The 27101-nt window shown below is 43.4% G+C and overlaps 1 protein-coding gene across 2 annotated transcripts in view; it reads left to right on the top strand.

Moving 5' to 3' along the window:
* Positions 1-27101, top strand: part of LOC119169089 (sulfotransferase 2B1) — a 177071-nt gene that overhangs the window by 67424 nt on the left and 82546 nt on the right. The window contains exons 4-5 of one of the 2 annotated variants that reach the window (XM_075890833.1): positions 1626-1733; positions 10175-25384. In XM_075890833.1, the coding sequence (XP_075746948.1) occupies positions 1626-1733; positions 10175-10307 (241 nt within the window). In that variant the 3' untranslated portion in view covers positions 10308-25384. Of the gene's footprint in view, positions 1-1625; positions 1734-10174; positions 25385-27101 lie in introns of those variants that run through there. The other variant, XM_075890834.1, reaches the window with a different exon arrangement.

The raw sequence follows: 27101 nt of genomic DNA, 5'->3' as shown, positions 1-27101 counted from the left end.
CCCTTTTCTGTCAAGTTACGGATTTCAGTTGAAGTGCCTGCTTCGTAGACGTGGCACAATACTATGCATATAGGGATCGATTTACAGTAGCGGCAATGAACAACAAAGGGGTTACTGTTACTGCGGCGTGTGTATGCGGCAAAGCTGGCAAGGCCAACGAGAAGGTTGTCATTACACTGGCTCTTTTAGACCACATGCATGCATATATATTTAGCTATTCTAGAGCAACTATTAGCGCTTTCAGCGTTGGGGCTGTGTGCAAAGATGCCAAAAACATGCTCAGTGAGAGGCCACTTAAAACCCATACCTGAATGTTGTTCTATTCTCATATGGGAAATGTGGACAGAAGAAGTATCAATCTGAACAAGTCGGTTCTCTCCAGGGCACGAAGGTCAGCTGCCCGCGGTCATGTACGACCTTTGGGTCAACATTGTAGACTCGGTAAACGAGGATCCGCCAACCACTTATAATAAAATAACACATAATTTCGCTATGAATACGAGAAACTTTCCACCTCCACAGATAAAGGTAAATAGAGCACAGACGCTGGTATTAAGATTACTTCAAACGAAAAGGTATCATAACCCTGCCTTGCTCCACAAGCTTTGATTGATTGATTTGTGGGGTTTAACGTCCCAAAACCACCATATGAATATGAGAGACGCCGTAGTAGAGGGCTCCGGAAATTTTGACCACCTGGGGTTCTTTAACGTGCACCCAAATCTGAGCACACGGGCCAACAAATTTTGCACCTCCATGGGAAATGCAGCCGCCGCAGCCGGGATTCGAACTCCACAAGCTTTATCCTGAGGTTTAAATACTAACTCGCGTGCGTAACTTGGTGGTTTAGCCAGCTTACACCACACGCTCAGGAGTGCCCTTTCATAAGCAGCACCGAAACAGCATCATCTAAGTGACACTGCGATCTTCGAAGTCCAGACATGACATCAGAACTAAGGGCTGTGCAGAAAGCCCACGATGCAGCGGCAGGTCTCGGATATATTGTTCCGTCGTGGGAGAAGCCCGCCATGTGCTAGAGCACGCCTCTTTGGACTTTCAGAATAATGTTCTCCCAAATCAAACCAAACCAAACCTGACAAGGCTCTGTGGTAGAAATATTAGGAGAGCCTAAAGCTTTGTCTGTATGAGTTAAACGTGATAGCGACATGCTGTTCATAGTGCGTTCGTAGCTTGCTCGCTAGCTCAAAAAAAAGCAGCGATCCGCCTCGTCAGGGGTCCCCCTCGACGTGTTCGACGGCCTCCATGCCTTCAAGCTTGCCCGTGCGAAACCTGCTTGGGTGTTCTTGGCTGAGGAATGAGTGGTTTTAGGTTAGCGGTATTGTGTTTATCTTAGCAGTCTTATGTGTTTTAGCTTAGCAGTCTTTAGTTTATCAGTTTCTGAGTCTAACTCTGTCTCTAGTGCTCATGTCGACTACTTCTCCTGGCCAGGCGTGATCCGCCTGATAAGTATGCCTGCCGTCCAATGAATTGCCACTAGACTCCTCTTTCCGCAGTGGTATCGACAGCATTCCCGTGGGCTAGTACTTACAAATGAAGGCTTCTTCACAATTACAAATCCCCAGGCTGTGAAAAAGGAACCTAAAGCTATTTTAAACCATTTCCAGACCATTACAGATGTGCGTCCATTTGGGCGAGGAGGTATCCTGTGTAGGTCACCGAATCAGACCTGCGTGCAGGATCTTCTCAAGTTCACTTCGTTTGCCGCTACCCCGGTGAGTGCTTTCATTCCGCCACACCTTGCATGTACGAAAGGCCTTGTACAGGGAGTCGACTTCAAGTTGAGTCCAGCTGAGACCCTAGATGGGCTCTCTGGAGCAGGTGTAGTTTCGATTTACCGATGTAATCGCCTAGTCAATAAAGAGAGGGTACCAATCGAATCTGTCATGCGAGATTTTTGGGCACAACATGCCCGTCAGAAATAAAATAATGCACATTCATCTTTCGAGTAGAGCCCCTCACTTCTCATCATATTGAGTGCAAAAACTGCTGCAGATTCGGCCACAGTGCCGAAAGATGTAAATCTAACGTTCATTGCAGCACCTGTGGAGAGAGCCATGCTTCAAGCGAGTGTACTGCAACAGCATAAAAGTGTTGTCTCTGTGGGGGCAGTCACTGTGCCGACAACTCTGACTGTTCCGCTCGTTCTCAGGAGGTTAAAATCCTAGAAGTTATTGACCGCCGCCGCTGTTCTCAAAGAGAAGTCATTGACATAGTTAGAGACGGCACTCAAATCTACCCCAGGCTATTGAAACAGCTGTGGAAAAGGCAGTGAGTAAGGCAATGAACAAACTCATATCTAGCCTTTTTGACTGTTTGGTGCAAAGTCTTTCAAATCAGATTGTGCAAGGAGTACAGACTAGTACAAAAGCTGCAGTATCGCACATTACCAGCGATGCCACTCAGCTACGCATTGTAGCGTTGGACGAACATTCTGCATAGGCAGATGAGGCTAAGCAGTCAGGAACACAAGTGCACTTGGACCGACATATGGATCAGCCGAGCACAAGTTCTGCAAGTGATATAGAACTCAATATGTGAAATAACGAACGTACTAGATCCCCTATCTCCTCTAATCTCAAGTCCAAAACTAAACGGAATGAATCAGCTATTTCGCGTAAAGATGCAAACAAGGGCGTGACATGCACATCTGCGGTGCGCTACACACCATAGGCTAGTTGAGGGTACTACAGTGGAGCGGCTGTTCTATATTATCAGCCTTAATCGAATTACAATTATTTTGCCATCATTTTAATCTTCATATTATATTTCTGCATGAAACATTGCTTACACGAGATAAAAATTTCCATCTTGCAGGTTTTCGTTCTTTTCGATTAGATCCCCCAACACGTGGTTGTGGTTTAATAATCCTTGTATCAAGTAAATTATGCCATAGGGCGAAACTTTCTTTCAGAACGTTAGACTCAGATTGTAAAATTGGAACATTAGATTTGTGTCTCCCCAGATACCACCCTCTTTCAATTATAAATTGTTACTTCCCCTCCCATGTGCAAAGAACGCATTATCTTGACAGTGTTTTGGTAGCATGTAAAAAGGAAGTTGTACTCACAGAAGACTTTAATTCACATCATTTGTCTTGGAGCCTAATAACATATTCTTGTGGTAGGCGACTGTGGGAATAGATTATTGACCACAACCTCTCGTGTCTCAATAAAGACAATGTAACATTTTTCCGAGGCCAGACTTCGAGTCAATTCAAGTTTATTACATATTTCTCATTCGATTACATGTTTGGATTAGTACAGGAGGAGGTCTTAAAGTTTGATAGAAACTGATGGGGGAACCTCTTATGGCGACATAAATGGGGTAATTACAAAAAAGTACAGAAAGGTGCGAATTTGTGAGCAATTACTTATGAACCTAATTACCAGTAACAATACAAATAATACATAACATGATGGTAATACTAATAATAAAATCAGGCATAAAAATAATCAGTAGCAGGGGATATAACCAGAACAAAGCAAAATTAAAAACTGTACCTCACAAAAGCAACTACTTTTTCGTCAGTAGCGTAAGTTGTAGAAAGGCAAATGCTAATATAAAACTAACACTAAACTGTTGAAAGCTACCAACAGTTACTACCACTAGTATTGAAGTTAACGTTTTGCTCCAATGCAATCAACGTTTTGTCATGGTCTGTTCTAGACTCGGAAACTAACAGTGGCCATCTTCCTGTAGTTTTGGTTATTATTTGTCCAACAATAACTTTAGATCAGCCAAACTGCACCTACATCAAGTATAGGTAATTTCAAGCCTGCCACCGTTCTGCCATTTCTAAACTTGGAAATACCAGTACCAAGGAGATTCCATCTGCGATTGGTTCAATTCTGGAGGAATCTAGAAAAATTCCGAATTCGCTATTTCATCGAATAAACAATCCTCCTCTCGTTGGTGGAATGGTGAGTGTACGCGTGATTATACAAGACGAAAAGCCGCTTGGAAAGAAACTTTTTCATAGTCAGCGCCAGACAAGCTGAAAGGACTATCTATTCCTTGCTGGTGTATTTAAGCATACAGTAAACCACGCGCAAAAATACGACAGTAGACATTTTGATTATGTTTAGAAATAAAAAATAAGCGTGCTTTGTTCGCCTATATTTGAACAAGAAAAGTAACGCCAACGCCTTTTATATTACAATAACGTGTCTTGATGCCGAAACAATTGAACACCTCTCTAGAAGACAAAACGCAAGGTTTAGAACGCCTCTTCACTGCTAATCTTTCAACTATTCGGCCTATGCTCGTAAACTTGCGTGAATGTTCAGAAGTTTCTTAAGCTGAATTGAGTTAGACAGTATTATGCTTACCGAGGACAGCTCTCGTACAAGATGAAATAATAAGCTCTAGTTAAAATTTTTACTCCAGGAATCACCTATTCTTCTGCTAGAACTAGTGAATTATTTATTTAGGGAACGCGTGGATACCTCCAGAATGGAAACTTGCCAAAACTATATTGTTGCTCAAAAATGAAAATGAAGCATACATGTTAGATAACATAAGGCCAATCGCACTAACACCAAATTTAGTGAAGTTGGTTGAGAAAATCATCAATATATGAAATAATCAACTTATTACCTAGAGGTCAATTCTAAGCCTGTGTCGAATTGGGTTCAGGGTTGGTTGTGCAATTTGAGGTGCCCGCGTTAACTTAGAAAGTCGGCTTCAGTTAGCTCGGCTACATAACAAATATGCAGCTTTAGTCACCTTAGACACCGCTAAAGCATAAGATGCCGTAGAGCACTGTATTTTGATAGATCGATTAGAATACCTTGATTTTCCGTCATATATAGTAGCGCGGGTAACAATTTTCTTGAAGACGGGAAATTTATTGTTTTAAAGATGGGTTTTCATTATATACTCCTACACAAACGAGGGGAGTACTGCAAGGCCTTACCCTTTCCCCGCTATTTCCCCGGTGCTTTCCCCGGTGCTAATTAATTTACTAATGAGCCCCATTCTATGTAACCTGGACATAACAACTTATGTTTATGCAGACAATATCGCATTCTTTCCAATGGCAGATAGCATTCAGGCCTTATAAGAACGGCTGCAGACTTATCTCAATAGATTGGAGAGCTGGCTCGATGGCAACTGCACTTTACCGAATCCGAGTAAATGTGCCCTCCTTGTTTTCTCGCTGCAATACCGCGTGTACATCTCTTTGTCTTACCATCAACATGATATACTACAGGTGAAATCTGCTAAATACATTGAAGTGATTCATCACACATCGCTTCACTGGTGACCTTATATCGAATACATCCTCGGAAAAGGTGTGCGGACCATTGGCATATTACGTAGGCTAAGCAACTACCGCATAGGTATGAGGAGGGGCACATTGGTAATGCTATATCGCATGTACGTTCGTCTCATTTTGGAATTTGGTTGTGTACTTTTTCTCTAGAGTTCCAGCTTACATGTTATGGCCTCTGCTTTTTCTGGAAAGGGAACCTTTTTGCTTATGCCTTGGCCTGCCTACAACAGTTGCTAACAATGTGCTGTATCTTGAATCGAGCATTCCTCATCTTTCCTGTAAAATTCGCCTTCTGACTGTTCAGACATTCTTAAGAATTTATGAATCACCAATACGACATTCAGAAACAGCCTTCATTTCCACTCCAGAATCAATTTTAGAGGCTAGATGGCCACGATATTACTCCCCACAAATTGTAATGGTGCAAAATTTACTGGAGCCTGTAAACGTGTGTATACGCGACATCATGCCGAGTCGTCGTAACTCTTACCCTGTGGAAATTCAATTTCACGATATTTTTTTCTTATAATGCAAACTACTTCCCCTTTATATTTCGGATGGTTTACTATAACATCACCTGCGCAGTAATAAAAGAAAGATTATTATTGCCACAGACGCGTTGCAATGTAACGAAAAGACAGGGGTGGGTATTGTCAGCCCGATTTTAGATTGGTTTAACTCCCTTCAACCACCCGATTTATATCCTTTTTTGTGGCTAAACTTCTGGCAGTGCGGCTCGTGTAATGCAAGTTAAATACGGCAATTCTATCACCTACCATAATAACAGATTCTCTATCTCTCTGTGCGACACTTTCTGTTGGTGCTGATAATCAAGTAACACAGGCATTGCGTGCACTAGTGCCTGGGTATTTGAGTAAAGTCCGATTAATTTGGGTGCCTGGTCATAACGGCTTATATCTAATTGAAATAGCCGATTCTTCGCATAAGTCATCAATTAGCGAATATATTCTACCGCCCTATCTATCATTCGCTTATGCGATTGCTGTTCGATTCTGCCAACGTACGCTTATGGAAGTCTTTAGAGGTACAGAACTAACAAACTCTACCGAATATCGCCATTTTTTATATCCCTGGCGAATAGACTTCGCCCGCATTCGTAAACAAGAAATATCTATCTCAAGGCTGCGTTGCCGGGTACCAAATCGGAATTTCTATAAACATGGGTCTGCTCAGGCATCTTGGCTACTTTGCGCATTGTGTGATGAACTTGAAGCAACAGATGATTTCTTTTTGATCTGCAAGGGTTTAACAATACGAAAAACCCTTTAAGAAATACCTTGATGTGATATCGGTATGGATTTATCTGTTCCTGTCATTTTGTATTTTGGAGCTTCCATCTATAGGTTCTCTAATGCGACAGTATGCGCGGTCGTCCGGGACTATATTGATGAAAGTAATAAGTTGACTACTTATTCTGTTTTATTATCCGAACATATCTACAAAATTATATACGTATAAAGATAAGATTGTTGCTTTATTCTAAGAATTAATTTGTTCATTTAAATATATGTATGCATTAGATCAAGCACCCCAATTTTCCAGGTCATTGGTTATCTTGCTATTATATCTGCATTGTTCTAAATCTGAACAATAATTTTTAAAACCACTCAATTTTGGGCCAGTCCCCTATAGTAGGTATGCGCTATGGACAATAGGTGAACAAGAACAAAAACAAGTACTGGAAACACGTAGGCTGTGTTCCAGTTCTTAGACAGCACGTAGACAGTCCACGCAGACTGCTTAGACGACAGCACCTGGCTCATGCTGTCCGAGAATTTGAACGCTTCTTGGCGGTTTTTACGCAATGATGCACCACCTCGCGTCAAGAAGAGAAAGCTAAAATAAACAAAAGTAACATTTGTATTTTCTCACTTATTTTGTGTTCAAATCAAAAACAAATAATCGTTACTCACATTGACCATCTGGGAAAGCACAAGCTTTTGTGCAGATGACCATTCCGGCGAGATCCGATCTATCAGAGCGATTCGCTGAGCCGCCATCTTGTTTAGACAGCAAAGTAGCCTGCATCTTATTTGTCTACGATGCGGTCTTCTCAGAGCTGTCTATTTTGCCGGCTACGTGAGAATTGAAATGGGACTTAAGATGGCCGCCGTCCATTTAACTGTCTATTCAGCCGTCTATGGTTAGTATTGGACCACAGCCACAGTGCATGAAATCTTTTTAAATTGGCTAGGCACCCACTACGGGCTCTTAAGAGAATTCGCAAGTTTAATCGCCTATAGGGGGTGCACAAGGTGATTCAATATGGCGCCCACAGAGAGTTTAGGTTAATGTCGGAGTCATTGAGCACATATGCAGCCTCCACTGTTTTTTTTTTCTTTTGCTTTGCGATGGCTTTACCCTTGTTGCAGTCGCATATTGTGCGCGACTTAGACGCTTTAGAAACTCGGATACGATGCCTCGAAAAGGGTCCTGAATTCCGAACATCACTTGTTGTGGCGTGAAGGTCTGTAGCCAATATTTTGACATATTTTTGAAAAACGTCACAGCTTTCCTGCAAAACGATAGTTATAGCGCGAGAACAAAACGACGACACAGAGACAAGAAGGACACGAAAGACACGAGCGCTCGTGTCTTTCGTGTCCTTCTTGTCTCTGTGTCGTCGTTTTGTTCTCGCGCTATAACTATCGTCATGCCATACCAACTAGCCCAAGCTGCCACATTTCCTGCAAAGGCGAAGCAATGAACGCGATAGCAATAAATCGGAAGGTCAGTGCCGATTGGCAACCAGATCAAAACGTGCCCCGCGTTTGTCACGCAAAATAAGGCACGAAACGTACTCACAAGTACAGATGAACGTCAATAGGCGTCTCAGTTGTTACTTCGCTGTGTCTAAATAACGCACCCTTTTCGCAAACGAAGACTGTGCAACTACTGCAGTGACCTTTGTGCATCCAGTAACTACAACAGAAATGCTCTAGTGACAGCCCAACGCCAGCCAAGGCGTACATGCACATGCTATGAACGCCGCTACCCCACCGCTACTCAAATACTTTTTGAAAAAATTATGCTGGCGGCCGCGGAGGGGCGTGACAGTCTACAGAACTTGTGAATAGGCGCAGTATCGTGTGTGCCTTCTGTAGTGTGGAACCGGCTTTCAACTACGCAGCCATTATGATAATCACATATTGAGAAGCCCGTTGGCAATAAACGCTTGAAAATGCATTATTAATGCCATGTTTGATGTTGCATTGTGAAACATGGATACAAGACGCGTATTTTTGTGAAGCATGACATCTACTTCACTGCAATTCCAGGCAGAGGAAGTTCCTTTCACTGTTTTCACAAGCAGAGGCGTGGCCGTTGGATAGAACGACCACTTACCACATAAACGACCGAGGTTAGACCCCACTCGGACCCCAGCAACCCTGGTTCAGTCTTCTTCCTGCTCCAGAGCTTTTTACCCGTTATTTATTAAATTTGCATTGCTCTTTAGATTGGGTCACGCATAAGATGATAAATTTTCGCTCACAACCAATGACGCCTACACCAGCGCCAACGCCGGAATTTCTGCAAAATGAGTTCTTTACCTCTATCGCGTTATTACTTGATCACCACTAAAAATGCTGGAGTTTAATTCCTGCAGAAGCCCTGACATTTATTTTTAGCATTCTTCGGGTCAACGCCGCCGATATCAGCTTTTTCTTAACGCCGGTGCGTTACTATCACCCTTGAGTGCACTCACCGTTCTTACGAAGATATAAACTCTCGATCACCTGTGGCACAAACCCGCATAATTTTGGTACATACTCACCTGCAGATATGTCCCACATGTCTTACAAAATACGCAGGCTGGTCATGACATTATTCATGTCATAAGCAGCCTGTCGTATTTCTGAAGCCTTCATACCTTTCCTATTAGTTTTGGTTTACACCAAGCTAAGCAGCTCATTTTAGGCGCATTGGTATATAAATGTATAGATGCGTAGATAGCCCCTCAAAGTACCTTCAGAGCACAAACGAATGATTCGCATTTAATGAACTCTGATAAGCACCCAAATATTCCCGAAAAAATAATCACGAAGAAAACACTTTGTGTTAGAAGACAAATAAAATCCAAAAACTTAAAGCCCGGTATGCAACACATCACAACGTGCTTCCTGCCAGCAGCCAATTAATTTGTCATCCAAGAAGCATTGTGCTGACATTTCGCGCGATTATGGTTACTGACAACGGTGGTAGCAGCACGGTTGCTGCCAATACGGCAATAAAGCGAGTGTTGTGATCTCAGACCAGCTGTTGCTGTAAAGTGATGGCACAATATAACACAAATGTGGTGAAATCAATATCGCTATTCCTCATTATCATCACATTATAGGCAACGTGTCACGCCAGCTACGCAGTTCATGAAAGGAGCTCGAAGCGCGAGTCAGAAGAAAACAAGCTCACGCTCCTAATGAACTGGACGCTGCCAGCCGCAGCTGCCTTGATTATCTCCAAGTGTCGAGACAACGGCACAGCCACGTTGACCACCTTTTCGTCGTATCACGTCTTCTTAATATAGTGGCGTGAAGTTGCTTCCCAACTTCAAGAAAGTTATGAGGAGCGTATTATAGCGGATACATTGCATGGTGCAGTATCGTGAGTGTATAGTGGCTGTGTAGCGCGCTAGTGCGTACCGCAGCAATCTGATCAAAAGACGACGACGTTCTCTTAACTGATCGCTACCTGGTTACGCTACCTGGAAGCACGGGTGCTCAAGGAAGCAGCGTTTCCTTGAGAACGTTGAAGCTTGCTCTCGGAGTGTTGCCAAGAATTCAATAGCTGTTGTTGGTTAATTAATCTATCATCGTTTCTTATATTGCAATAGTTGTTTGATAAGTGTTTTTTGTGCAGTTCAGACAAGACAAGACGCCCTTATCTTCGCCAGGGCCAGGGACTTTTCTTTGGTCTGCTTCTACGGATCCGAAGGAGGTGCCAGTGGATCTTTTCTTGCGCAACAGAATATCATCGGTTCCAGTGGCTCTAGTCCCGACCAATGACGGCATCATTCGGATGAAAAACCCGAAAATCATTCAGGCGGAATTACGATCAGTGATGGCCCATTTCCAGTCCATAACGGAAGTCCGCCAGTTCGGCAGAGGAGGCATACTGTACTTTTTGCCAGACCAGTCCTTTGTCCTAGATCTACTGAAGTGCTCGATGTTTGCATCCCAGCCAGTGAGCGCGTTCATACCTTCACATTTAGCATGTACCCGAGGTCTAGTGCGAGGCGCCGATGCCAACATGCCACCCCCTGAAGTACTAAAGCTGTTTTTGCCAGCAGGTGCTATTTCAGTTTATCGGTGTGGACGGGTGGTAGATAAGAACAAAATACCAACTGAGTCTGTAATTGTGACCTTTGCGGGATCAGTTCGACCATCAGAAATTAAGGCTTGGCCTTTAATTTACAGTGTAGAGCCACTCTCTTCTCGTCCGCTCCAATGCATAAATTGTTGGCGTTATGGTCACAAAATAAAAGGATGTAGGTCAGCGGTCAGGTGTAAGGTACGCGGTGGAGGTCACAATTCTAGCGGCTGTCAGAGTGATAAAGAAAAGTGTTGCCTATGTAATGAAGCTCATGCGGGCGATAGCTCTAGTTGTTCGGCAAAGGTACGTGAACTGCAAATTCTAGAGATAGTAGAACGAAGACGGTGTTCACGGAAGGAAGCAGCACTTGAAATACAAGCACGAACACAAGGCTACGCCGGTGTTACAGCTCGTAATATGCCAACAATGGAAGCTCTGTCTGTCCCTATTGCGGAAGCGATCGAGAAGTCAGTGGAGAAGGTAATGGAGCGAATCGCTGGGAATCTTTGTGAGTCCTTGGCCCAGATTCTATCGAACCAGATGGCTCGAATGTTGGGTACAGCGGAAAACAACCTCAGTGCACCACGTAACATTAGTGACTCCTCGGAGTTTGCAAAGGAGTATGACTCTGATACGCCACAGCAGGCTACGGAAGCCCTTCACAATCGTCACTCCCATGAAATTTCAAAGGAGTATGACTCCGATACGCCACAGCAACCTACGGTAGCTGAAGATTCAGTAGAGGAAGTTAGCGTATCTCAATGCGAGCTTACCAGGAAAGTGGAGGACTCCGACGAAATGTAGATGAATCCCCGATCGCTAAAGCGCTCGAGATCTCCTTTATACAAAAAAGGCATCGCACCTGTCAATTCAAAAACCAAAAAGTACCAGAAGAACACCCTGTCTAAAACTGATTTTCCTAAAGAAAATATTCGAAACAAAGTCATCGCTGAGGCTATTTTAGAGCAACAATAGGGTCACTTAAAATCCTTCATTGGAATTGCCGATCAATTCACTCTGCAGCAACTGATCTAATATATTTGGCATCGAAATTTTCTCCAGATATTATTGCACTACAAGAAACTTGTAGTGCAATACATCATGCATCAGTCTTTTCAATTAAATAGATTCAGATCTTTCCGTCTAGACCGTCCATTGAAAGGTGGAGGTTTGGCATTTTTTATTAATATTAGAATAAGTCTCAAAGCAAAAATTGTGTATAGGCTCATGTCACCTGACACTGAAATTCTCGCCTTAGAAATAACCTCACCAGGCTGCATGCCTTTTTTGGGTGTGAATGCATACTTTTTAAAAGGTGTAATAGATACTCGATGTTTAGACGCTGCAGTGACTTCTAGTTATCAATATAAAATTCTAATCAGCGATTTCAATTCTCATCATACGTGCTGGGGTTTCCGAACTGATCAACGCGGTAAGAGATAGTGGGAGTGGACAGCGGATAACAACTTGTGTTGCCTGAACTCAAGAACACCCACTTACATTAGTGATAGGTCTCGTTCAGCCTTATATTTATGCTTTGTGAGTTCATCACTCCCTAGTTTGTCGTGGAGTGCGTGTGATTGTGCAACTAGCAGTGATCATTTCCCTATATTATTCGAGATTGCTTGCCAAGTTATAATGTCAGGCTCTCAGACTCAAGTGTTTATTAATTACACCAAATTTAGGAAAGATTTAGAATCTGCTTTGGCAACTCATTCTGAAGAGCAAGAAGATATAAAAGCCATGAGACTAAAAGCACTGATCAAAAGAACATATAAAAATGCAGAATTTGTTGTGGAATCCGCAAAGAGCACAACCCATAGTCCGTGGTGGAACTCGGACTGTGCCCGGGATTTCCGACAAAGAAAGGATGCTTGGAAAAAACTTATGTATAACCAGTGCCCCCAAAACTGGTCTTATTACAAGGATCACGCTGCAAGTTTTAAACACACAGTCTCTTTAGCTAAGGAACAATATGATAGAAAACATTATGATCACCTTTCGAAAACTTGTAACAAAAAGGCGCTGTTCAGGTTCATGAGATCACGTAAAATGATGCCATCTCCAAATAATATAGAATTTGAGATTACGCCCTTGGAAGAAACAAAGAAATCCTTAGAAACCATGGCTAAAGGCATGGGGTGTAGATTTACATTAACTAAGCCTTACGATACACTAAAACCAACGTTAATGATTGAAGTTACTGAAGTTACAGAGGAAGAGTTAGCACAAGTGATACAAGGTTTGCCCTCGTCAGCTCCTGGTCCGGATGGAATCACAGCTGCTATGATAAAATATTATTCAAATTATCACCCTGTGACCTACTAAACACTGTAAATTATTCTTTAAAGTATGCCTGAATTCCGTATGAGTGTAAATTAGCTAAAATAGTGCCAATACAAAAAGACAAGGATTCGGATATGTCAAAGAAAACATTCGACCCATTTCTCTTACATCTAATGTGGTGAAGCTCATCGAAAGAGAGCTCCAAAAAAGAAGTCTAATATGGATGGAGGAATATTCGATATTAAATCCAAATCAAATTGCCTTCAGAACAGATTGTTCAATCTGGTGTGCACACGCAGATTGAGAAAGCCGCATTCAGCTTGCTTGCAAAAAAAGACAACATGCGGCACTGGTGACACTGGATATAGCTAAGGCATACGATAATGTAGAACATTCAGTTTTATTAGACATATTAGAGAGCCCCGATCCCCCAAAATATATATTGGCGTGGGTGAGGGAATTTTCGATAAGAAGAGAGTTCTATCGTTTTAAGTATGGGTGCGCATCGTCAAAGTGTAAACAAGCACGTGGTGTCCCCCAATGCGCTGTATTATCGCCACTTCTAAATAACATCTTAATGAGCACTATACCGCATTGCCAGGACGTGAAGGTGTTTGTATATGCTGATGACATTGCATATTTCACGGCACAGAGTGACATATATTCTTTATATCAAAATCTACAGAGATATGTCAATATGCTGGAGATATGGCTAGATGCAGTCTGCATGACGTTAAATGTAAATAAGAGTGCAGTATTGATATTCCCGTTATCCGATCCCACCTCAATTTCAATATGTTATAAACAAGAGCCCATTCCGCAGGTGGAATCGCTTAAATATTTGGGAGTTTTTTATAATGCCAACCTAAACTGGGCTCCACACATAAAAAGCATGGCATCTAAAGCACGCGCCTTAGGAATTCTTCGAACACTGAGCAGCCGCCGAGATGGTCTACGCAGAAGCACAATGGTGATGATATATAAATGTATATGCGACCAATCCTAGAATTTGGGTGCATATTGTTCTCAGGTAGCCCTGCTTATAAAATAAAGCCTCTGGTTATGCTGGAACGAGAACACTCGAGATTGTGTCTAGGACTTCCTAGGTTTGTAACAAACAATGCCTTGCCGTTTTCGTGTCCTAATGGTTCAGACGTTTCTGAAATTTTATAGCGATGCGCCAAGACGATCTGAATATGATTTTATAAATGGCCCAGACACCTTTTTTCCTGCCCATTGGCCACGGTTTCGAACACCTGAAATTGCTTTTGTCCAGAAACAACTAGATAGGATAAATGTAAAAATTGGAGATGTGATTGCGGCACAGGTTACAAATCAAATTCTTAAGATAAAATTCGATGAGATTTTTCCCTCTAAGCCCAAATTACAATCCTATAGGGTCCTAAATAGCCGACTGCAGGATTGTCTTTCACACGCAGAAACGAATAATACTGTAGCCACAGATGCTTCAGTAATGGATGAAAAGACAGGTGTAGGTATAGATTCCCATTCGCTTGACTGGTCTTTTTCATTAAGATTACCGGATTTCACCCCAGTTTTTGAAGCTGAACTGTTGGCAATATTTCTAGCGCTGCGAAAGCTACCTTTGAATACCGCTAATGCGATCATAATCACGGATTCCCTGTCAGTATGTACGACGATTACGGCGTCAACAAAATCCATGGCCTTAAAGCCGCTCCTTATCATAGTTGCTACAGCTACAGCTACTGCTACAGCTACTGAAATTAGTATGGGTACCTGGTCATGGCGGCTTAGAAGTAAATGAAATCACCGACTCTCTAGCACCAGCAGCATTGTAACGGCCAGTACTATCAGTCCTTCTCGAAGTGGCCACTATAACTGCGACAAGATACAGAAAACTTGCGCTTAGTGCAGACGCTACGGAAGCAATATTGTCAGAATTCACCAGAATTCACTCACTTAAGATTTCCATGGAAAATTCATTGGTGTTCTACAAGACAGTTGGAAACCATAATAACCAAATTTCGATGTCGTTTCCCCTCGTTTCCCCTCGTTGAATTTCTATTCACATAGGGCTGGTCCGGTGATATCACCACTATGCAACTTTTGTTTAGAATTGGAAACAATAGAGCACTATTTTTTTATCATGTCGCCGACACAAATTGCTCAGGAAAACACTCTTAGTCCTCCCATTCGCTAGCGTGGGGCAGAATTTCACTACATAAAACATACCTTGCTTCAGTGCTTACGATCTGGGCTTCAGCCACGAGAACGTTTTCTATGCAGTTTGCAAGTACCTTAATGAAAACAAAAGAAATAAGCTTTTAAATGTGTGAATAATATACGTGCAAAAAAATCCAACCCACACAAGAGCATTGTTTAACCATGCTGATTCCTATTCAAGGTAATGAATAATTGTCTTATCCGAACGCGTGACAAACAACTATTGCACTTCTTTCGCTCTGCCTAGGGTGTCTTTTCTTTTTTCTTTCTTTTTTCCGGTGAGTGGTTTTTATGTTGAAAAAAAATCTTACTGAATTAAATCATCGATTCTTGGCCGATCCCCCTGAGTGGGTACGAGCCATGGCTGTGGAATCATCATCATCTTCTTCTTCTGAATGTGCTTCATTTCTCACTGCAGCGACAGACTCCAGCCTTTCAATGACATTCTAAAGGGCCTGAAGACATCTACTACTCAAGTGCCCTGAAACGCTAAAACTGAACGTGCATTTATAGATAATAAAGAAGTCATTGCCAGCACTGCGCTAATCATCCACTCAGAATTCGACGCCCCAAGGTCCGTCATGGTAGACAAATCTGACAGTGCTGTCGGCGCAGTAGTTGTTGTTGTTGTTGTTTCCCTGTGCAAATGGCTCGTACCCAAAGAAGGGGATTGGTCGATTATAAGGTGAATTTGCCTAAACTTTCAGCATTGCGTCATTCCTACAAATTTTTTGTAACTTAATTTTGATTTGAAATACCGATATCAAGTTTGCAGAAAAAAAGAAGAAAAATAGGGAGACAGCAATTTAGCAAGAAAATCGTTAGGCGCAGTGATGTATTCTTGAACGGCGAATAAAACATCCCTGTGGCTGAAACCCAGTGTAGAGGCTCCAAATGAAAGAAGATCAGGTTGTGATAGTTGCAAGCCCAGTCTTTGAAGAGGTGGTGCTAGTATGCTTTGCCTGAATAAATCGAAACGGCGACAATGTAATAAAAAATGACTGATCGTTTCCTCTTCATTACAGTAAATGCACATAGGAGAATTCAATATGCCTGATCTATGCAAGTAAAAATTGAGGGAGGTAACGCGGCAACAAAATTTCGTGATGACAACTTCCATCATCCTTGAATTAGTCAGTTCACTGCGCCAGAGAAATAACAAGTGTTTGTACTCTGGAGAAGCCGTCAGTGCAGGGTCAGATAAATTTTGCCTGATTTTAAGTGTGCGAAATTGCGCCACCGTAATGTATACTGTATGAGGGAAAATAGGAATAATTGGTGTCGAAAGGGATGCCTTCGCAAGAGAATCAGCTATTTCGTTTAACAACAAACCTTTGTGTCCTGGTGTCCAGATTAAATGAATACTTTGGAGATGACAGGGGATCAACGATTTAAAAAGTTTCACTATAGGTGAGTGACCAGATGCGGACAGAGAAGAGCACACTGATAAAGAATCAGTTATGACTGCTACGACTGGAATGGAAATATTTACCTTTTGCAAAGCTAACATTATTGCCATGAATTCAGCTAGAAAGACAGGAAGAAAGTCCGGTAAGCGAAGTGAAAATGATCAATCAAGTACGGGGCAATATATTCCAACGCCTGATTTTTCATGTGATTGAGATGCGTCCGTTGCTATAATGACATTGGTTGGCAGAGTACGGAAATGGTCCTGCAACAAACCATTTAAAATGCCTGTAGGTAATAGCTTTGCGTGAGTTGGGAAGATATCATGGTAAACAATTTCTGGAGAATTTTGTTGCTCAGTTAAAGGAATCAGATCATGAACGTGTACATTTAGGGGCTCAAGTAACGATTGAACAAACACTATTTGTGGTTTGGTAAATCTGGGCCAATGCACGGAGAAGAATAGGTCAGGATTGGAAATAAAAATAATTTGTTCAGGGTTAAACGGTGCTTCATATAGTCGGAAAAAGGTCTGCACAGTAAGAATGTTAAAGCGACATAATAAGGTTGGTATTCGTGCTTCAAGGTATAACACTGCATTTGCAGTATACTTTGGAAGTCCTAAGCAGAGCCGTAAAGCCTTTCTTTCCAACAGAACGAGCGGCCGAAGTTTGTAGGCTGGCGCACCAGAAAAAAGAATGCAGCCAAACTCCAACACAGGTCGGACATACATTTTATTTATAATCAAAAGTGCCTTTCTTCTCATACCTGATCTACAATTGCTCAACCTCCGCAATACGCCCATCACGCGTACTGCTTTTGTCGCGATGTGAGGGCGCCAATTTAGATGTTCATTATACATAACTCCAAGATATTTCAATGATTGTACTTGTGGAATATCTTGAAGCTTGTAATTATTATATATGTGCACGGGATCTTTGATTGAAAAAACGAGAATAGCACATTTACCGGTATTCAGGTTCAACATCAATCCATCCAGCCAATGTTCTATTTTATTAAGATATCCTTGCAAGATAGTGTAGAGACAGTGGAAGTCATGTGCCATAACAAATAAAGCAATGTCATCGGTATAAACATAGGTTTTCACATCTGGATGAGCGGGGATGGTACTAAGCAATATGTTGAATAAAACCGGGGAAAGTACTGACCCCTGAGGTACACCTCAGGTTTGCTTGTGCTTACAGGAAGAGAAACCGCCTTGATAACAATAGAATTCTCTTCTACTTAAAAATTCCGTCACCCATGCTACTATATAAGGTGGAAGTCCGTGACTCCATAACTGATTAGTCAAGATAGAATACTCTACACTATCATATGCTTTACATATGTCGCAACTAAAGCCGCAAAGTGCTTTTTGTGACGGGCAATATGAATACGACTTTCCAGATCTACATGTGCATGCCATAAGGAATATCCAGATCTAAAGCCAATTTGGGAAGAACTCAACAGTTGTTTCTCGTTAATAAACCTAATTATACGACCATGAAGTACCCTTTCAATAAGTTTTACTACATTATATGGTAAGGCTATCGGTCGTATGTTGTCTAAATTATGGCCTGCCCCCTGTTTCTTAAGCAATGGTATAATTTTCGCAATCTTCCATTCAGAAGGGATCCATGCTCTTCTAAGGGAATAATTGACGAGACCTAACAGATCATTCGGATATTCCCTGTGAAGTATTTTTAGCATTGTATTTGTTATTCCATCGGGTCCTGGTGCTGCATTTGGCAATCTTTCCATAGCCTGATTTAATTCGGAAGTCGATATTTCTCTGTAGTCATAGAAGGTTGTTGTGTAAGCCGAATGAGGAAGATGCGTTGAGAACCTGTTTTTTCTAATTCTTTAGCCAACTGATTCAATGCTTCGTGTAGTTCCTGTGAGGTGTAAACTACTGAGTCAACGTTTCCTGGTATAGGGGTCTTCTTCCTATCACGAAGGAAGTTGAATAAAGCACGTTTGTTATTTGATTTAGACAGGTACTCGAAATGTTCTTGGTCATATTGCTCTTTCGCTCGCGATACAGTGCGTTTAAATGTTGCCGCAATGAACTGATAATCCTTCCAATTTTTTGGACTCTGATTACATATAAGTCTTTTCCATGCAGCTTTTCTTTTTCTATAATCTCGTGTGCACTCATCATTCCACCATCTACTAGGTTGGGCACTTTTGGATGACGACGAAGCAATTACAAATTCTGAAGTGTTCTTGAAGATTTTTAAAGCAGAACAAAGATTTCTGCCGAGGTCTTCATTTTGACCACTGGACACTGCCCTAATGTTGGAACGCAAGCAGTCTTTAAATTTTTTGTAATTGATCAATGTTTCCTCTGTCCTTTCAATAGATTTCACAGCACATGAGATTTCAAAGTATACAGGAAGATGGTCACTGTTTGAAGAGAAATCAATTGTTTTCCAAGACTTTATTGAAACACTTGGGCTGCAAAACGTGAGATCTAATACCGATCGTGTCCTTCCGCGAATAAATGTAGGCTGTCTATCATTTAGGCAGGTAAGATGTTTATTAATCATCCAATCCCACAGAAGAGTACCAGAAGGGTCTGTTTGAAATCCCCATGAAACTTGATGTGAGTTGAAATCACCAGTCAGAAGGAAATCATTCTTGCAATTAGCTAAGGCAGTATCTAATTGTTGAGTATTATGCAAACCCGTTGGAAAATATGCGTTTATAAGTGAAAAAGGGTGGCGCCCTGGCAGACAGAGGTCTATTGCCCAAATTTCACAGTCTGTGGACATAAGCTGAAAAGCTATGCTCGCTGTGCGGCAAAATTTATTCGAGACTAGTATAATTAGACCACCTCCTAGTGATGAACAGTCTAACCAAAATGCTCTAAAATTGTTTAAATGATAATTCTTAACAGGGTTAAGCCAGGTTTCTTGTAATAAGATTATATCCGTATATAACTGATTAATTAAGCAAAGTAAGTCAGTAGAAGCAGAAATCAAAGACCTACAATTCCACTGTAGTACTTTCAAGGTATCTGTGTTGACGAGCGAAACACTTCAGCAACGGCAGCTTCTAAAATACTCTCCTAAATAAGTGCACTGGCATTTTCGCTGCCCTTTTTGGGTTTTGTGTTTGGGCTAGGAGATTTTAATGGAGATCTAGTGCGCTTCTGATGCCTGAAATCTTGGCATACGTCCATTTCATTCTGATCCTCCACGTGGGTCGACGTAGAAGGTACGGACAAAATTGGGGTTTTCTCCTCTCGGGATTGTCGCCAGAAGTCCAGCGCTGCCACTTTGTCACCCACCGCCTTCTTTTTCAAGAAACTTGCCCCTCCTGAGCGCCGCTATAGCACCTTCGACCAAGAGGTACTCGTCATCTACTTGACTGCGAATGACTTTCATATCCAAATAGGCCGTAAACAAATGAAGTCCGCTTTAATGTCCTCTAGCATTTTCTACGCGCCCTGAGAAATTAGGTGGCTCCCCTTGATTTTTGATTATTGCCGCGGCCGTTTCCGAAGTTTTGTTATCACCGAAATTGTAAGATTATGTACTTGTATATCCTATAAAGAAAGAATACATATTCGCTTTGATTAGCGCCAGTACGCATAACATTTTTTAATGTTGACATCTGGTGACATTTCTCCATTTCAATAAATACAGTGTAGTGGGGAAGAGGGAGAGAGACAGTATCTAGTCGGAGCACCTAGAAGACAACTACGACGAAGAGCTGAGCTCGTGACAGTGACTGACACCTCTTGAACGAGGCAGTTGGTTTTAGTCAATAAACCCCCTTATAATTTGGGGGAGTCTTCGAAGCTGGAACTAAGAAGGCACACCTTACCTCCAGTGCCAGCAATGCCGGAAGAACCCTCCACCCAAGGTACCTCGCAAGTTCTCGCCTCTACATGTCCTGGCTTGTGGCCACTGCGTCACCCACCGATCTTCAGCGGCACTGACGGCCAAGACGTCGAGGAGTGGCTGGCTACTTACCACAAGGTAAGCGTAGCGAACAAGTGGAATGATGCGGCTAAGCTGGCCTATGCAAGTTTTTACTAGTCCGGCGTCGCTAGTGTCTGGTTGCGCAATTACGAAGACGGCATTACCAGCTGGGATTCATTCAAGACCTTTTTTTCGCAAGTCTTCGACCGCCCTGCTGTGCGAAATCTCCGCGCAAAACAACAACTTCGGGAGCACGCTCAACAGCCAGGGGAGACCTTTACCAGCTACATTGAATACGTTGTTGACTTGTCCAAGCGGGTAAACCCAGCGATGCTCGAAGCCGACAAAATCATACAAATCCTCAAGGGGATATGCGATGATGCATTTCAAATGTTGTTAGCCAAGGACCCACAAATCATAGCCAATCTTGTCAGCTTGTGCCAGAGTTTTGACGAATTGCGCAAGCAACGCGCCTGAAGACGGCGCTCTCAGGAACAACATGACTTCATCGCAGCCTTGACTTTCGGAAACCAGAACGACATGTTGGCTCGCATAAAGCAGTTCGTGCATGAGGACGTCGCTCAGCAGCTCTCCATTTTTTCGAGCACTTCCGAACTAGTGCAAACGAATCCTCTGGCCCCAGGTCATCTGGCCCCGGCCATAAGGCACTTCATACAAGATGAGGTAGCTGACGCTTTGCCTTTCGCTCGTTCACCACTTCTGGAGGCCGCACCCTGGACGTATGTGCAAGTCGTTGCATCCAGAGCACCTCGACAGCCCCCACCGGTTCCTGTTCGGTCGTCAGCAGTTCCGTTCAGCCGGCCAATTGTTGCGTTACCGAATCCGTGGCGCACCGCAGACAGCCGCCCTATTTGCTATTCTAGCGGCTACGCAGGACATGTGGCTCGCTTGTGCCGCCACCGCCCTCTCGTTCACAGCGACACGATGCAAAGATCGTCGCACGACTCTCGGCGCTTTGACAACACGGCACGTCAACAAGGATCCTGTTCACCCGACCGCCCTTCCTCTGTCGGTCACTGATCTCCATCTTCCCTACGTCGCTCCCTGTCACCTATGCGCCATTGACCTTGCCCTTTAGACGCGAAAACTACATGCCACAGTTCCCGAGGCACCAACTGCGTCGTCGTCGAAAGAATCAAGTTCTCGCGTTTCTCTGACAAACCTGATCGGCGTTTTTGTGGATGGTTACCGTACCCTTGCGCATGTGGACACTGGTGCTGCCGTTTCAGTTACTGGTTTAAAAGTTTGCCGCCTGTTTCGGAAGGTTACCACGACGCCAAAGGGATTGTCACTTTGTACTGCCAAGGCTCACCATATTCGACCATCAGCTGCCTGTAACGCCCGCGTTCTCATCCAAGATGTTTTATATACCGTTGAATTTCTTGTACTACAGGCGTGTTCTCATGTCTCGTAATCATGCGGTATTCGACTGTGCTCGTGCTGAGGTGGCCTTCTCTGCGTTGTGTGCCACGTCTCCGGAACTTCCGTAGAACAAGCTGTTTGTCGCCGACGACATACCATCGACTAGCGCAGCCTTTCTTCTCGTGGCTTGTGCTGATGTGCCTAAGCCTGCAGTGTTGTTTACGCTTTCCCAAACGATTCCTAAGTCGCAAGAGCCTTGCGTTGCCGTTTGCAGTTCTAAATATTTTGGCGGGTGCTACCAATTTGTTTGTCACAAATCATTTACCGTCTCCCGCAACCTTGCGTCGTAGTGAATGTATTGGAACATTCCAAGACTTGGACATTTCCTTTTTCTTCGGCCTTGATGGTGAAAGTGATTTGCAGCTTAATGCACAAACGCCATCTGCCCGTTCACCTCTTCACGAAAATAATAATTTCTTTGGCCCCTCAAGTGATGGCGAACTTGAAAAACCACACCGCGAGAAGCTTCCAAAACTTCTTCACTAGTTTCGCGACTCGTTTGATTGCCAGCAGACGTCCTTAGGCCGAACGTACACCGTTGTTCATCACATTAACACCGGCTCCCAAGTGCCTCTGCGACAGTGTCAAACCATGTATCTCCTGTTGGGCGTTGTGTGATCACCGAGAAAATGGCCGACATGCGTCAACGTGGCGTCATTCGGCCGTCCAGCAGTCCCTGGTCTTCACCTGTGGTATTTGTGAGAAAAACAGACGGCTCGATTTGCTTTTGCGTCGATTACCGTCGTTCAAACAAAGTCACGCTTAAAGACATATACCCTTTGCCGTGCACGATGATGCCCTGGGCTGCTTGCAAGGCACTGAATTTCTCTCATCACTAGACCTACGGTCCGGTTATTGGCAGGTCCCCATGGCATCGTCAGATTGTCCAAAAGCTGCCTTTGTGACGCCCGATAGGCTATACGAATTTAATGTAATGCCCTTCAGCCTTTGTAATGCGCCAGCCAAATTCGAAAGGATGATGGATAGTGTCTTGCGTGAGCTAGAATGAAAGACATGCCTATGTTACTTGAATGATGTTGCTGTTTTCTCCCCTGATTTCGACAGCCACCTCCATCATCTCAGCGAAGTCTTGCGCTGCCTCGCGAGCGCAGGCCTTCAACTAAACTTCGAAAAGTGCCACTTTGGAGCTAAGAAGCTCACAATACTTGGCCACGTTGTCTCAAAACATGCGTCCTCCTAGACCCAGAAAAGCTTCGTGCTGTCGCTTAGTTCTCGAAGCCTACAACAGCGTCGTCGGACAGTGCTCATACTTTCGCCGCTTTGTGAAAAACTTCGCTTCGATAATCGCACCACTGACACAGCTGATCTCTGGTGATGAACACCTCTCTGATTGGTCGCCAGCATGCGATGATGCTTTTGCGACATTACGCCATCTTCTTACTTCACCACCTAATTTACGCCACTTCGACCCTACTGCTCCAACCGAGGTGCACACGGATGCCAATGGCATAGGACTTGGCGCTGTCTTTGCTCAACGCACCCTAACTAAAGCAGAGCACAAATACTCGGTTTCCGAAAAGGAATGTTTGGCCATTGTTTGGGCATTACAAAAATTTTGTCCATACTTATACGGATGCCCATTCGATGTAGTTACAGATCATCATTCACTCTGTTGGCTCGCTTCATTGAAGGATCCTTCTGGCCGGCTTGGACGTTGGGCGCTACGTTTGCAGGAGCTTAATATTCACGCCTTTTACTGCTCAGGCCGCAAGCATACCGCCACAGATGCTCTTTTTCGTTCGCTCTTTCTTCAGCCGTTGCACCTGTTTCCTTTGCCGCAGCTACCATCGACAGCATCGATAGCGCTTACATGCCTTCGGAACAACGCAGAGACCCTTGGATAGCCTCGATCATCGACGTTCTCTCCTCGTCTTCGGTGACACCATGCCCGCGTCTACCTCGTGCACAACGTCGACAAATTCCGCATAATGCGATACGGGATGCCATGTTGTACAATCGCAACTATCAGCCGGATGATAGGAAATGACTTCTTGTTATACCTCGCGATTTGTACTCCTACATGTGCGCGTACTTCTACTAAGACCCTCAAAACGCGCAAGCTTGCGTTCTGAAAACATACGACCGGCTTCACCAGCAATTTTTCTGGCGTGGAATGTACTCATACGCTAGGAAGTACATACCCTCCTGCACTGAGTGTCAGCGACGGACGTGCCTCTGGCGAATCACAACCATTGCCGTGTCCAGCTCAGCCGTTTGATAGAATCAGCATCGACCTCTACGGCCCACTACCTTGTACTCCTGCTAGAAACCACTGGATTATTGTGGCCGTTTACCATCTAACCCGTTACGCTGAAACCGCAGCTTTGCCAGCCGTTGCTGCACGTGATGTCGCCTTGATCATCTTGCGTATCTTTGTCCTTTGCCATGGCACGCCAATTGAGCTGCTTAACGGCCGTGGGCAAGCGTTTCTATCGCAAGTCGTCCAGGAGCTTCTCAGTGAGTGCAATATTATTCATCGCACCACTACAAGATGGCACCCACAAACAAACGGTTTGACGGAGCGCTTTCAACGCATGCTCGGTGATATGCTCTCTATGTAGATATCCTCCGACTTGTCTAATTGGAACTTGGTGCTCTCTTTCGTGACGTATGCGCATAATACGGCCATGCCAGCCACTACTGGGTTTTCACCATTTTTTTTCTACTGTACGGACGTGAGCCCTCTTCTACGCTTGACACCATTCTTACCGTCAGATGCTTCAGAATACCGCCCAGCCTTCGAACTTGTTCAGTGTGCCGAAGAGTGCCGCCAATTAGCGCGTTCATTTACGTTCGTCGCACAAGGTCTCCAAAAAGAATGACGACAAAGACAAGTCTGCTCTCAGCTTCACGGTAGGCTCATTTGTATGGTTTTTGGTTCCATTCCAGTCCCCCGGCCTCTCCCGAAAGTTTGCACTCGAGTACAATGGTCCATACCACATCATTATATGCACATCACCGGTCAACTACGTCGTCGAACCAGTGACACCTGTCGATGACAGACGATGCCATAGCCGTGAGACAGTCCACATCAGCCGCTTAACACCTTACTATGATCCTCTTGTGCTTGCTTCGCCATGAGTCACCAGGATGGCTCCTCTTCACCACAAGGGCAAATGTAGTGGGGAAGAAGAGGAAGAGAGACAGTATCTAGGCGGCGCAGCTAGAAGACGACTACGACGGAGGGCTGAGGTCGTGACAGTGACTGGCGCACCTTGAACCAGGCAGTTGGTTTAGTCAATAAACCCCCTTATAACAGCTACAGTATGTGCATTTATGACTAGCAGGACAAATATTCGTTGCGATATTAAAACAACAAAGTATGTGTATTAACATCTTCATTGCTTCCGGCAGGAAATTTTTGTGATATTTAGCCACACAGGCGAGAAACTGAAATAGAAAACAAAGCACCAGGTGCGCTTGTCGGCTCTTTGAGATGTCAATAAACACTGCCGGAGAACACTTGTGGTGTTGTGTATCTCTTGACGATCCCCACTGGATGTTTCCACTTGCTGTCTGGTAGACACTCGATGGAGAAGTTGCGGCAATAATGGTTTATTCAGAAATGTACTGAACTTGATCAAGGATGTTGCACCAAGGTGGTGTGCTTTTGACGACGCAGTTTCTGTGAGGCAAAATGCAAATGATTATTTTGTTCTAGATTTCTTTTTTTTCGCTATAAATTGAAATGGCTCTTTTGGTTCTTGTTTTATGTGAATATCACCTACTTCATTTTGTACTTAAACATGTACTATTAGGGCTTCTGTGAAGCAGAGGAAACCATAGGTGCAACATGCAACACTGTACATGCAAAAGCAGTTTAATGTTTTAGAAATTTATTCGCAAGAGCAGCAATATCATCATGATACAATAAAGCCGATAACTTCAGGAAGCTTAGACACACCAAATGGGTCTTTTAAAGTGATGCTCGCGCTGTGTTCGCTTATACTACGTAAGACGTGAGAAGCATGCATTTATTAATAATATTAATAATAATAATATTAATAATAATAGTGCTTATTTTTCATCAACAGTTTGATGAACAGCTGCAGGTAAAAGCTGCTCTCCAAAAGAGGCAGCTTGACAAAGGCCCACAGCTACCTTTTAGCACGACAGCAGTGGCGAACAATCAGCAGTGTGAAGTCAACAACAATAACAAAAACACTATGTCAGAGACCTCATATCCTCATTTTTATTCTACCGATAGGCTCGACGTCACGTTGACTGCTTTCCTTTAAGGGTTTCCCGACAGAATCAATCATCGGATGCCTTTTCCAGTGATTCCTCGGCGTCATCGCAATAGTCACATGGGTTATACGTCTCCGTCAGATCATCCATGTCCGTGCACATTAAACTCATTTGGTTATGACACTCAGTACTCTCGTTTACTATATTTCGGGACAGTCCCCATAACAAACAATTGTGTTTGCCTGAAAGTACAAAAACATTTCATATTTGAAAAGCATTATTTACACTACGTATGTTTGATAAGCCCACCGTATAGTCTATAGTCATCCAGGCTGTTTAGCTTACGTCAGACAAACGCCTCCACTCTTCGAGGATTTCAAAACGCCACAAGCACGTTTAGGAACACATCGGGAAGGAATTGGTAAAACTATGCGAAAAATGATTGTATATATACGAACAACAAAGATTGCACAGTGGATGTATCGCTCTAAACCAAAAAATCTCAAATGGGAGTTCTTAGTTTGTCCTCTAGATCACTCCCATCTGTACATGTTTTTACGCCCTTGGTATGAAAGTAAAAAAACGCCCATGTGGTAGGGCATACAAAGGGCTTAGATTGGGCAAAAACTTTGCTCTCTTAGTGGCTCAGTGAAAACAACCCTGAAGTTTTATTCTTCTTACTTTGGAGTATTTTCGGTGTTATTAGAGCATTATTTTACCCCTTCTAAGCGTTTTCTAGAAGCAGAGTGGGAGTATTATAGTCACGTGACCACACTGTTTTTGTCTTTTTATTCTATTTCGGAGTAAATACGTGGAATCTATGGATTTTATTTCGCCTCTCTTGGAAGTACTTTTGGTATTGAATGAGAGTAACCACTGCAGCCGGAACTCTCTCTGAACAAGCATTCTTGCAAGGCTGCAGGCTGCATTCTAAAAAATTTAGACGCGAACAAAAGCTTATCTACAGCCCAAACACCAAAGCAACACACGGATCT

This window comes from Rhipicephalus microplus, chromosome 3 (assembly GCF_043290135.1).
Source record: "Rhipicephalus microplus isolate Deutch F79 chromosome 3, USDA_Rmic, whole genome shotgun sequence".
NCBI classification, from domain to species: Eukaryota; Metazoa; Arthropoda; class Arachnida; order Ixodida; family Ixodidae; genus Rhipicephalus; species Rhipicephalus microplus.
The sequence above is the reverse complement of the archived record's forward strand: the minus strand, read 5'-3'. Positions and strand labels throughout refer to the sequence as shown.